This window comes from Notechis scutatus, chromosome 1 (genome assembly GCF_049901735.1).
Source record: "Notechis scutatus isolate UNSWTSFEM ecotype Mainland chromosome 1, rNotScu1.2, whole genome shotgun sequence".
In the NCBI taxonomy this organism is placed as follows: Eukaryota; Metazoa; Chordata; class Lepidosauria; order Squamata; family Elapidae; genus Notechis; species Notechis scutatus.
Genome location: NC_142009.1, coordinates 195465295 through 195479258, shown reverse-complemented (window position 1 = coordinate 195479258; position 13964 = coordinate 195465295). Strand labels below are relative to the sequence as shown.

Sequence of the window (13964 nt, the reverse complement as noted above, 5' to 3'; positions counted from 1 at the left end):
TGGCAAATCATTCCTTTATATGTTTTTAAAATACAGCGGCTGCTGTTTTCTATCCATTTATAATTTGTACATTGCAAGGAAACGTCAAGGTTAGCATTTGTAGATAATGGTCTTGGTTTACTGGCTTGGTTATCGCCATGTTTTGCAGATTTCAACATTTTCTTTCTGCGTAGACATCTCATTATACATTGTGGATGAATCATAAAAGCCTTGCTATAGTGAGCTGTTGGATGTGTTCTGCTGCCAAAGGAAATAGAATTAAGTCCGGGTAGCGCTTCACGATTAACCTAGCGAGTGGGTGCATTTGTTACAAGAGTTCCCCATGTTGCCATTTCTTGGTATATCGAATAGCATGATGCAGTTGTATGATCTTGGTAAGAGGAGGATATATTTGCATCACATCAGAGTTCGGTCTCACAACTAAAATGTAAGAAGTCATTTTGCTGAATATTGCAGTAAGCTGTACTCTTGCTAAGAAAGATAGTTTTTAGCCTGGAGTCAACAATGCATCTGTAAAACATTTCAGTTATTTGTGTCATCCTGCACCTCCCTCTATAATTATGCCATTATATTTATCTCCTTTAAAATGGCTTTTGCGTTATCTTTGAATTTCTGTAACGGTGGTATCAAATCAAAGTTTTGCAATCATTGACACTATTCACGTGGAAATTTTGTGTTCACCATTGTCAAGTAATAGCTGTAGATTATTTGCAATCTTCTATAGAGATTTTGTACCTTTTAAAATGGATGCTGTTCTAACTGTACAAATGTTCTCGTTCTATTTTCAGTGCCATTCCAGGCAATTGTTTGAAAATAAAGTTAGAGCTTGCTTTGTATTTTTTTTCATTCCTGAAACAAGTACACGTGAGATTATATTTTTGAGTGCTACAGTAATTTTACGGCTTCTACAGTATTTAATATTCCAGCCTATCAGGTGAGGTGCGTGCAATAGATTCGATAAGGGTGAGAGAAAACCTGCTGTGCCGGTGCTCTTTGAATCCCGTGCTTTCCAACCACGGGTGTAGAATTTTAGCATAGGCAGAGAGAAAACGGGCCATCTTTCTCAAAATTCTTAGTCACAAATGTTCACAATTCTTCTCTTAAATGTAAGAGTGTAAAATGTAAACGCTGCCTTGATGACTGAGGCAACTTTTAACAATAGATCTACCCCGCAGTGAAAAGCGAGGTGGTTTTGCAGGGGCCATCTGGTATATCTACAGTATTTATAGTTCCCGAGGCAATGGTAAGGATTAAATAATCAACACTAGGAACCATCCAATATAGTATAAAATTGAAAGTGAGGACTTATGGGGGAGAAGGAAAAATAAAAATAAAAATGGGTAAGTAGGGGAGGGTGTGATATTCTCGTTATGAGATAGTTGTGATTACATGAATCCCCTCCTTCCCTGCACTTTTGGAGGAGTTCTGATGCCAAGCCCACATTCCTGTCGTTTTGCCACTGAAGGATTGTGTTTGCCAGTCCTGCCTCCTCTTGTGCCCTTGGTATCTCTGGCAGGTGGTAACCTGCCATATTGTTTGATATATTCAAGATTTTAGTGACTTTGTTACAATACTTCGGTTTAAATTGGGACCACCTGTGCACTATAATGATGAGGTCCACTCAACATATAAACCAGAACTAAAACTTTGTCAGTCGCCACTTAAAGGTCAAAACTTTACAACTCCCCCCTTTTTTTTAAAGTACTGTGGGGATATTTTTTACGAATACATTCTAAATGGCCGCTCTTGGTATTGTAGGATAAATTGCATATGCAACCTTCAGATATTGTTGGGTTGTAGCTCCCACCATCCCTCACAGTAGAGATGCTTGCTGGGACCGATCATGATTGAGTTCCACATTTTTTCCTGGATTCCTAATGCACCTCAGATGACATATCTCGTCCATCACCAACTCTTCTATAACCACGTATTTTTTAAAACTTTGTTCATTCTATAAAACAACATGCTGTCGAGTTGCCAAAGAGTTACTGATAGCAGCAGAGTTAGGATGTTTGCTTAATGTTGCCAGGCTATTAAGGCTAGTTATTCAATTAAATATTGTATTGAGACAAGCTGATGAATGTAAAGAAATGACAGCAGGGAATCACTCATGTTTGTTTTAGGATCTGCTACATCAATCACAGGGTGCAGCAGAAATCACAAGCTGAGACAACACACTAAACTAAATGGATGGTCAAATAACAGACTAAGGACCTACAGCAAGGGTGTCAAACTCATATCCTGGAGACGTCACATGACACATCAGGACTTTCCCCCCTTTCACTAAACCAGAAGGAGGGAGGAAGCACGTGATGCACCTGGCCCATGGGTCGTGAGTTTGACACCCCTGACCTACAGGATTGACAACCACCAGGACAAAGCAAAACAGAAAAATTGTCCCCAGCAATCTAATTTGGTTTAAATACTCCACGCAGCCGATTTCCTCTCCTGTCAAGACTTAACAGCTTTCTGAGATGTCATGGCAACACTGCATTGTGCAACCTCCTGACCTTGTATTGGAGTGTGTTTTTCCCAAACGGTGCCCTAATTCCCAAATCACAATCTGGGTAACTTGGGTTCAAACTGCTGGGTACTTAAGGTGGAAGTTTCTGGCAAGATAAGAATTGGTCTCTTAGTGTTGGGGCTGCTATAGCTCAAAACCTTTGGGGAGTCTGCCTCGTACTTTTCTACATGTTTGAAGATTTGTCTTCTTTCAGGGGCATGGTAACTCTTGACAAAGTCTATCCACAATGCTTCAGTTCTGTTCACCAGACAGAGAAGGGAATTAGACTGCAGCAATTTCTGTAGAGGGACTGTTAAAAACTGCCAAATAATTTCAATTGCAAACACCGCTTTGAAGACGTATAAATTAGAAGTCCTCATAAAACAAGGGTTGAATATTCCCCGATACGGTACTGCAATTCAAATTGGGGAGGCCTTAAGAGGATGCATCCATTCACTTGGCAACAATGATCTAAATTTTATTATGACTCAATGGTATCGCATAAAGCAAATTGACCCCATGTGGCAAGGTCTGAATAGCTTCAATTAATTATGCTTCTCCAAACAGCTTCTTTTAGACAAGTTCTTATACACTGGCACATTTAGAAGACAACGACAACTAGTTAGCTCTCATCATTCTACCACTAGATATCGGGGCTATCAAACTCGCGGTCTTCAGGCCAGATGCGTCACAATGGCCACGCACATGCCAGAGATGGTATTCAGCAGGTTCTGATCAGTTCTGGAGAACCGGTAGGGAAATTTTGAGTGGTTCGGAGAACCGGCAAATGCCACCTCTGACTGGCCCTGCCCCACCTATTCTCTGCCTCCCGAGTCCCAGCTGATCGGCTGGGTCTTCCTTTGTGCCCTGCACAGGAGAACGGAGCTGGAAAGCAGGTTAGTGGGGTGGGGAGGGAATGGGATTTTGCAGTAACCTTTCCCTGCCATGCCCACCAAGTCATGCCACGCCTACCAAGCCACGCCCACAGAACAGGTAGTAAAAAAATTTGAATCCCACCATGCCCTGTTTAGCAAAGGGGGGGGGAGTCCCAATATGTCGCATGACGCCAGCATGACAATGTGAGTTTGACACCCCTGACTAGATCATTATGAAAGTGCAGCTTACTTTTCTAGTTAAAGCACTTCTAAATTGTTAGTGAAACTCATAATGTCAGCAATGAAATACTTCGTTTACAACATTCTGCTTTAATAAGGTTGCAAGAATTGGGTATGTCTAGTTTAATGAAAAGAAGGACAAAGGGTGTCATGATAGTAGTGTTCCAATATCTGAGGGACTGCCATAAGGAAGATGGGGTTGACCTCCCAAACCTCTGAAGGCAGGACAAAAAGCAATGGATGGAACCTAATCCAGGAGAGAGCCAACCTAGAACTAAGAAATGTCCTGACAGAACAATTAATCAGTGGAACGATTTGCCTTCAGAAGTTGTGGGAAGTTTTTAAGAAGAGATTGGACAACCATTTCTCTGAAATGGTATAAGGCAGTGGTGGCTAACCTTTTTAGGCTCCTGTACCAAAAATTGTGGGCACACTTGCACGCTTGCGTTCATGTTGCATCACCCAGAAGGCAATGCACACACCCCACGCCCCTATGCATGTGTGTGCAATCCCACCCCCGCTAACCTGCTTTCCAGCTCCGTTCTCCTGTGCAGGGCAAAGAAGACCCAGCCAATCAGCTGGGACTCGGGAGGCAGAGAATAGATGGGGGCGGGGCCAGTCAGAGGGGGTATTGGCCAGTTCTCCGAACTACTCAAAATTTCCACTACGGGTTCTCCAGAACTGGTCAGAACCTGCTGAATGCTACCTCTGGTGTGGTAGCAGTATGCATGAGATAAGAGACCTGGGGCAGAATCACTCATGAAAGCAATACGGATCTGATATTGGGGGCAAAGAAGAAAAATGCAGGGGAAGCAGTGGGACAGGATAGCAATTGTCCCCATTTCTACATGGTCATACCGTTTCATAGCACCTTGATACTGTAGTGCAGGGGTGTCAAATTCAAGGCCCATGGGCCAGATCCGGCCCACGGGCCCGGGGGGATGCCCTGAAACAGTGAAGGACTGGCCCACGGTGCCTTTGCTAGTGAAAATAGAGCTTGAGAGGGCCATGTGCGCCTCCTCTGGGCTCCGTTTCCGCTGGCAGAGGGCTAGCAAAACAAACTACAAGCAAAACAAAGCAAAAGGAGAAATGTTTCCCCTTTTGCATTTGAGCATCCAAAGAACAGGAAAGGAGAAAGGGGAAAGGCAGAGAAACAGAAGGCAAGATGGGAGGGGAGCAAGGAAAGAAAAAGAAGGAAAGGGGGGAAGGAAGGAAGGAAGGAAGGAAGGAAGGAAGGAAGGAAGGAAGGAAGGAAGGAAGGAAGGAAGGAAGGAAGGAAGGAAGGAAGGAAGGAAGGAAGGAAGGAAAGTCTTGCCTTAGCACTTGGCCACCAGCAGACGGCAAGGCTACTCTGGAGGACAAGGGTTTGGTGTTCTCCCTGCTCTCGGACAATGGGTTTCCCCAGCCCCTCCTGGGCCACCACAGGTGCCCCGACACGAGTGGTGTTGAGCTGGCCAGGCCCCCACCACCATACCACCCCCTCCCCCGATGCATCCCTCAATAAAATCGAGTTTGACACCCCTGCTCTAGCGAGTCATACAGACGATAGCCTTACCCTTTGCTGATGCTGTTTGAAAGAGACAGGCAGATTCTTATGGTGACGCAAGTGAAGTGGTACGTTTTTATGTTTAGATTTAAACATTTCAGAGCACAATTTTCAAATCATTTTCACGTACATTTAAACTGTAAACAAAAGACCTACTTATCAGACTCCTTTGAAAATCTAAAGCGGTTTGGGGTTTATACTCCTAGGGAACGTGTACAACCACTTTTGATGAGCAAATTTTTGTGTGATTATAAAAGCATCATCCATCTGTGAAATTGAGAGCAACTCTGTGAACTGTGGTGTTAGTTTTCTATTGCAGTCTTTCATAAATCTCAGGCCTGATCGTCAAGAGGATGTGGCACATCGATATCTGTCTAAGTAACCACAAAAGAACAGTGTGGTGAATGTCATCACTTTATGGTGACATTTCCATCACATAGTGAATCTTTTAAAATCTCCCATGAGCAAAATGTTGTCTTTAGAGACAGAAGGATTCAAAGAGCTTGAAATAAGAAATCTTTTTTTAATTAACATCAGAGCAGCTGAAGAAATAAACATCAAATGCTTCTTTTAAAACATTTTATTTTTGCTCCGTTAGTCACTCTGCTATTCAGTTGTTTCAATTTTTTCTTGTTTTTTCTCTTTTTCCTACAACCACAGCTATACAGGCTCAGAATTAGGGAGGCTGGTTTTGAATGTAGAGGGGGAAATCTATACTCTTTTTCTGTCTGTATGTCTGGCTGTCTCTCATCTCTCATCTATCTATCTACCATCTATCACATCTATCTATCATCTATCTACCGTATATTTAATCTATTAGCTCTCTCTATCATCTATCTATTCTACAGTATATCCATCCATCCATCCATCCATAATCTATCATCTAAACAACACGAAAATGTTTACAGTTCCTCTCCCGTCCCATCCCACAGCTTGAGAGGCCCCGTTCTCTCAAGAGTGGCAATGTTTCTGGATTAGTTTAGCGGGGGGATCTGCTTTGGATATAAATCTTCCAATTACAAATTTAGATTGTGATACCAGACTTCTCTAGGAAGATGGAAGTATAAGCTTAACAGAAATCTGTTTTCCTACCATCAATGTCTATATACTCTGTCTTGCTGGACCCTTTGTTACAAAACAGGCAGAAAGCTGGCTGGCTAATATATTCATTTACAATTCTGTATATGGTGCCTCCCCTCAGAACTCTAGGTAAAATATGGCAGACATATCTGGATTTTCTTATTTCTACAATGACCCGGATTGCTGGGTATGCATGATGTGTAGTCGACAGACCTGGCAACCATAGTGAATTGATCAACCCCTTCAGTTTAATGTTACTTATTGAAAGAATTTTGGACACCAGAAATGTTATATGAAAGGATTCTATAGTGTAGTTATATTGGAAATGTGCTCAAGCTTGCAGCTCTGTGTTGAGGCATATTGGGGGCTAGAGGGTAAAAAGAGAGATATCAAAGGATTACAATGGGGAAAAAATTGTTAGTACTCAGGGTTTTTTTTTTTAATGTTTCCATTTAATTGAAAAAAGACAACATTTTCTAGTTTATGTAGAAATTATGTTTATTGCATTGTTTGTATTTGAGGGTCTTGACAGCTAGCTGCCTTTGAGTGTGGCAACTTATAGCAATGATGAAATTTCAGTAAAGAAAAATAAATTAGAACATTAAATGATTCAACTATTGTAAACTGAAGTCACAAATGCTGCTTTCCATTATGCAGTCGAGTTACAGGGTTTCCCCCCCCCTTTTTTCCAAAATGTATTTGTGTTTTGCTAATTGGATTTTTACATGAATGGATGCCCAAACTACAAAGTTTCTGTAGAAAAATCTATGTTTTCCTTATGTTCACTGCTAAAGGAGGTTGCTTTGACTGCAAAATGCACAATACTAGAAGGGTAATTGTAGTGTTTCCAAAAAAAGGTAAAACTGGAAGAGAAAATCGTTTGAAGGTAGAGTAGTTCAAGAAAAGCAAGTCATTTTTGTTTTTGGGTCATTATCATCTTTTTTTTTTTTGAAGGCATGTCCGCAATAAAATAGTTTTTAATTGAAAACAGTAAACAGGAACCTCCATGCAACAGAACCATTATCATTTCCAAGCATGCAGGTGCTTTTTAAAAAATTAAAAAATAGAAGGTGCCTCAAGAATGCTGGCAGTTTTATATTTGCAACATACCATTTGTTTGTTAATATATGTATATATCTATATATTTATATATTTACATTGTTACTGATCAACTTTCCTTACAAGCTTCAAAGATAGGAAAATATACAGTACTTTTGCATATAATGGTATATCCTTGTAGCCCCTGAGTCAAGTATTGAGATTTTGATAGGAAAAAAAAGGAAGAAGGAAGGAAGGAAGGAAGGAAGGAAGGAAGGAAGGAAGAAAGAAAGAAAGAAAGAAAGAAAGAAAGAAAGAAAGAAAGAAAAGAAAGAAAGAAAGAAAGAAAGAAAGAAAGAAAGAAAGAAAGAAAGAAAAAAAGAAAGAAAGAAAGAAAGAAAGAAAGAAAGAAAGAAAGAAAGAAAGAAAGAAAGAAAGAAAAAGAGAAAAACCTCAGACATTAAAAGCACTTACATTTTAGGTGATGTAAGAATGCAAAAGGGTCATTTCCCAGGAAGACCAGGATCAGAGACATGCCTATGGAGACCCAACATTCCTGTCGTGCTTAGGGGAGAATCGGGCAAGGACGGATGCCTATTTGGGTGGAGGTAGGTCTTACGGAGTGACGGGGTTGGCTCTACAGGGAGGTCGTGCTCCTGTTCCAAAAGGGAAGCCAGGTTATCTTCCGAGGCCAGGTGACGGTGCTCTCCACTTGAGAGGGATTCTTTGGATTTCTCTTTCAATTTGTCAAGATCCAAGAATTTGGAACCCTGAGAAAACACAACAAAAAAGAGGCCACCATGGCGTTTATTGCCATTAAAAAGCAGTTCAGAACATTTGTTGTGGTGGTTGGTTTTTTTTTTGACGAGTTTACACTACTGGAGAATTTATTGAAAAACGAGCAGTGGGGAAATCAGAAGTCGAGCTTAGTAAAGGTGTTTCATCTAGAAGAGCTGTGGTGGCGCAGTGGTTAGAAGGCGGTATTGCAGGCTGACTCTGCTGACTGCCAGCGGTTTGGTCCTGACTGGCTCAAGGTTAACTCAGCCTTCCATTCTTCCAAGGTCAGTAAAATAAAATTTGGGACCCAGATTGTTGGGGGGGACAATAGGCTGACTCTGTAAACCACTTAGAGAGGGCTGTAAAGGACTGTGAATCGATATATAAATGCTATTGCTATTAAGCAATCCGCTGTGTTTCTGAGAAACAGATACACATCAGTGCAATCCAAATACAGGTACTCCTTGACTTACAACCACAACCAAGCCCAAAATTTATGTTGCTAAGTAAAACAGTTGTTAAGTGAGTTTTTTGTTCCACTTTACGACCTTTCTTGCCACAGTTACTGAATGAGTCACTGCAGTTCTTAAGTTAGTAACAAGTTTGTTAAGGGAATCTGACTCCCCCCCTAAACTGACTTTGTCAGACGGTCGCCAAAGGTGATCAGCTACATAGCAACCGTCATAAATATGAGTCAAACGCCAAGCATCTGAATTTCGATCACTGTGACCACGGGGGGGAATGCTGCAATGGTTTGTAAGTGTGAAAAACTTTTGTTCAGTTGCTTTTTTCAGTAATGTTGTAACTTTGAACAGTCCCTAAATTGAACTGCTGTAAGTCGAGGATTACACTCCCCGTAGTACCTAAGGCATTTAGGTGGATTTCTTCCCCTCTGCAGCTTTTGGATTGCAGGTGCCACCTTTGAGGTTGAAGGAAGAACTTCTTCTCCCAGATCACATGCAGGTAAGCGAAGCAAAGAGATAGGAAGGAGGCCTCACAGAGTTCAGCCTTCAATGGTCAAGGAAGGAATTCAAACAATTCAGTGAATTCCAACAACTGCATGGATGAAAAGGCTACCTGAAGCCTGCTTATCAAAGTAGCCTTTACTTTGCCGGCACTATTCCTTTCACAACCAAGACATGACTCTTGCCTTCATGTCCAACTAGCCCACCTCCATGGAGGAATTTGCCCATGCAGGTAAACAGGCTCCTGTCAAGCATTAGGGAAATCAGAAGATTCAGGCAGTTCAAATGTGTATAAAGATTTAGTTTACTTTATTGTCACTGCACCTCGTACAACGAAATCAAACACCGTCTTCGGTGCACCTCATGACCATGAAAATAAACACAAGCGTACATCCTTCACCCTCCACACATTGAACCGAAAACCCCCCGACCCCGCACCAATACTGCACTATACAGCAGAATTCAAAGGAGCTACTGCCCTGGGATAGAAGCTGTTTTTCAGCCTATTTATTGTGAGCTTAAGCTCTCTACAAGAATCTGAATTATTAACAGTCAATGGAAATTAGCGGGAGTTAAGAATAGAAGGAATTCAAGGTGGGGTGGACTTGGATCTCATATGGGCTCTGTTGTGGTCCGCCAGCAGCCTGCAGAGAATTGGACAGTGGGGAAGAACATGGGCAAGTCTGGGAGTCTGGGGAGGACTTGGAAGTTGGTCCTGCGTCTGATACAGAAATGGGGCCAGGGCCGTCTGGGAATTATGTGCCAGAGCCTCCAGAATCTGGCAGCAGCGAGGCAGAGGAATAAGGGGAGCCTGTTCCCTGTGCGCGTGTGCGCAGAGCTGCCAGAAGGCAAGACCAGCTAAGACAAAAGGGGCAACTCAGGAGTAAGGCTTGGAGGTGATTGCCCCTCCGATAAGATATAAAGGAAGTGCAAAGGGACAGGAACCTTTGCAGGAAGCAACATTGTTTGCTCTGGTCGGTTTGGAACCTGAAAGCTGAACCTGAATTTGTGCTCTGTTTGGTTTTGAAAGACTAATTGGTACTTTAGTCATTGGCAGCACTTCAAGAAAGACAAAGGTGCATTCTTATCAGACTTCTCCTGAAGAACTTTGGCAGACTTCCATGGGACTATTTATAAATGGTTGAGACTCATTACGGGCTGTGAATGACGATAATTCACAGTCATTGAACTAAAATAAAAGGCTTTTGGATTTAACGTGTGTTTGTTGGTGTCTCAGGAAGCCTTGGTCAGAACAGGCGCAATGGGATTCTTGACTGATGACATGTTTGATCCCTCCTTTGTTTAGTTTAGTTTACTTTATTGTCATTGCACCTCGTACAACGAAATCAAACACCATCTTCAGTGCACGTCATGACCATGAAAATAAACACAAACACACATCCTTCACCCTTCACATTGAACTGGAAACCCCCGACACCACACCAACGCTGCGCTATACAGCAGAATTCAAAAGAGCTACTGCCCTGGGATAGAAGCTGTTTATTGGGCTCATCCTGGTCATCTCCTACAGCATCTCGAGTACAGAGGCCTTTGGTCTACCCCGCTTGTGCTGTTTTTCTCATAACGGATCTGTGTGAAGAATATCCTGTTTCCCACAAGAGGATAAGACTTTAAATTATGTAAATCTGCCCCCTCATAAATGCCTTACCTGTGAAGGACTGAAGCTTCGGTCTGTTTTAATGGATGCGATGGGATGAAGATGTCGCAGTAGCCGGACAGCTGGTTTCTGGTAATCTGCACTTGCCATCACCATGCTATAAGCAGGTGGGATGAGGGCTGACTGTCTCTGCAACAGCTGTAAGATGGTTTGAATGTCAGCTGTCATTTGGGATTCAAGCCTGGAAAATAACAAGAAATAACCTGTCTGTCAGAATGGTGCAGACACTCCACCTTCTCTCAAGCTCTCAGAGCAGAGCGCTATGGATGGTAATGTATTAGGCATGCCCCTTTCTACAGGGTTTCACGTGACTTTCCCCTTGTTAGTGGCGGGAAAGTCACAGCTTATATAATGTGCAGTGGTTTCATTTTTGTTGACCACTAGAGGCACTATGGGATCATTTTTGTCCTATTGGGACTGATAGCAATCCCACTTAGACTTATATACTGCTTCACAGTGCTTTACAGCCCTCTCTAAGCAGTTTACAGAGTCAACATATTTCCCCCAACAATCTGGCTCCTCCTTTTACCAGCCTCAGAAGGATGGAAGGCTGAATCAACCTGGAGCCAGGGAGGATCGAACTGCTGGCAGTCGGCAGAATTAGCCTGCAATACTGCCTTTTAACCACTGCGCCACCACAGCTCTTATTAACTGATCAATTGTAGATAGCCAGAATGGTTTGAACTGCAAAGAATAATACCTGGCTAACTGTCTGTTGAGGGGTAAGATGGAATTGTTCCCATAGTGCTTCCTAGTGGTCAGCATAAAAGATACAATTAAGGACTTCACATAATTTGAGTACATGACCTAGCAGTATTTAGAGCACGGGTGTCAACCTCGCCACGTCATGTTGCTGCCACGTGACATATGATGTATTTTTCCCCTTTGGGGTGGGCGTGGCCTGCATGTGACACATTTGGTCCATTGGTCACCAGTTTGACACCCCTGCTAGAGGAACAAAAGAGAAAACTCTTTTTATTTTATGGGGGACATAAAGATGTGTGAAACCAAAGCGCATAGTAAGGTCAGGCCTGCAAATTAGCTACCATCAAGATTTCACGTAGCATTTGAAAGGTTAAGAAAGACTCACGGAACAGTGTTTTTAAATTACAGCCGCACAAAATAGCTCTGGTGATATTGGCATTGCATGACGTAGCTTATTAAGCTCACTAAGAAGAATTTAGGGTTTTCTAAAAAATAAGCTGAAAAAAAAAGGGATTGGAATTGATGCTTCAAGTTCTTGCCAGGAGCTTTTTAAGCAACAGAAAAACTAAATTGGCATCAGAAATAATGATAGTGATTGGGAAGAAACTCTACCATACATTTTTGGCAGAGTGAAGCAATGGAAGCTTTATAGATTTCTGAAAAAGAAATTCTCCTAAATACATTTCCCCTAAGGTTGGTTTTCAAGGAAGCATGCTAAACTGTGCAGCTTTCCGTTAAATTCCAGTGTTTGATCTGATTACAGTTGATATGTGAAAAATTGCTTCCTTTAAGTAACCATTGGGATGTAGCAGTGGGAGAAGAACAGAGACAAGCTATTTATTTGGGCTTATCAGGCTTGCTTTTCTCATATCCCACTAGCCTCACCTCTATAGGACCTGTGGGATAAGGCAAAACCATGCTAGAGAATTTCCTGACATGACATGAGGAACACTGAATTTTCATTCTGAGTTTAAGATGTTGCCTCTATAACTGAGCCTTGCAATTTATCACACCAGCCATCAACTTGGATCGCAGCTGCTCTCTGGCAGAGATTCCCTCCGAGACGTTGCCTGTGTGAGCTAGTTTCACTGGGAAAATCAGAAATCTTCTACAAATTGTACCTGAGCAATGGTTTCCTCTCCCATATGTCTTCTAACTGGTGGGTGGGATTCAAAATGCAGATCGTTACGTCCACCAGTTATTTATTCTGATCTATTTCAAGAACGTAAATGCTTTTTATCAATACAGGTAGCCTTCAATAAACAACTGCAATTGGGACTGGCAATTCCATTGCTAAATGATGTGGTCATTAAATAAAAATCACAGGATCACGTCACCGTGCCCAACTTAGAGCAATAGAAAAAAGACTTATATACTGCTGCACAGTGCTTTACAGGCCTTTCTAAGTGGTTTACAGAGTCAGCATATTACCCTCTACAGTCTGGGTCCTTATTTTACCCCCACCACCCCGGAATGATGGAAGGCTGAGTCAACCTTCAGCCGATGAGAATTGAACTGCCAGCAGCCGGCAGTCCACAGAAGTATCCTGGAGTACTGCATTCTAACCACTGCGCCACCACAGCTCTGATGACGGAGCTTATGATTCAGCTCTGCTATGGTCATTAAGCAAATCAGCCCTGGTCATGAAACATGATGTCATGTGACTCCAACTTGTGACTTCCCACTGACTTCTCCTTTAATTTTGCTTGTTGGAAGCCACAAAAGACAACCGTGTGATTCTGTGTGCAACCATTGCACGCGTGTTCTGAATGGGCCACGCCAGGGATGGGATACAAATATTTTTTTACTACCGGTTCTGTGGGCATGGCTAGGTGGTGTGGCTAGGTGGGCATGGCCATGTGACTGGGTGGGCATGGCTTCTTTTTTGGGTTTTGTTTTTTTGCACAACCCCCCCCGGCACTCTGGTTTTTTTTTTTGCTTCCTGGGTGGCCATTTTTGCTCCCAGGAGGCACCCCCCGCAATGCCCTTTTTGCCTCCTGGGCTTCAGGGAATCCTCCCAGGCGAAGCAGTAAGACAGGGAGGGGGATCCCGGAACAGCTGATCATCAGAACAGCTGAACCTCCGGGGTGGGGGGAAGAAAGAAAACAAGAAATACCAGTTCGACCAAACCAGTAGCTGTTTTTCTACTACCGGTTTGGCTGAATGGTAGCATTTTTTACTACCAGTTCGCCCAAACTGGGCCAAACCGGTAGAATACCACCACTGGGCCACAGCCTGGTAGTGGGCCACAGCCTGGCAGTTGGGGACCCCTGTCTTAGATGTACTCTTCCAAAGAGTTGGTGGTGCAGCAGAGAAGGTTCTTGGTTCCCGACAGAGTTCTTTGACCGACAGGATCCGAAGTAGGTCCTCCTTGCTGGCACAAGTAGGACGGCCATAAATCTTGAGTTGAGCCCCTCACTCTTAATGCTTACTGGAAGCTTATGTAAAATTATTAATCAATGGGAAGCTGGGATATCTGCATGCACTGTGTTACGTGGTGCTTGCTGTAAACATACGTTTTAATACAGTATTTTATTATTCCTGGAAATTAGGCCAT

General features: G+C 42.7%; 1 protein-coding gene across 12 annotated transcripts in view; it reads right to left on the bottom strand.

Moving 5' to 3' along the window:
- Positions 1-6728: 6728 nt before the first annotated feature.
- Positions 6729-13964, bottom strand: part of KCNH7 (potassium voltage-gated channel subfamily H member 7) — a 348077-nt gene continuing 340841 nt past the window's right edge. For all 12 annotated transcript variants that reach the window (XM_087949836.1, XM_087949838.1, XM_087949835.1 and 9 more), the window contains 2 exons: positions 10694-10883; positions 6729-8052 (listed from right to left, as the gene is read on the bottom strand). In XM_087949836.1, the coding sequence (XP_087805962.1) occupies positions 7786-8052; positions 10694-10883 (457 nt within the window). In that variant the 3' untranslated portion in view covers positions 6729-7785. The remainder of the gene's footprint in view (positions 8053-10693; positions 10884-13964) is intronic.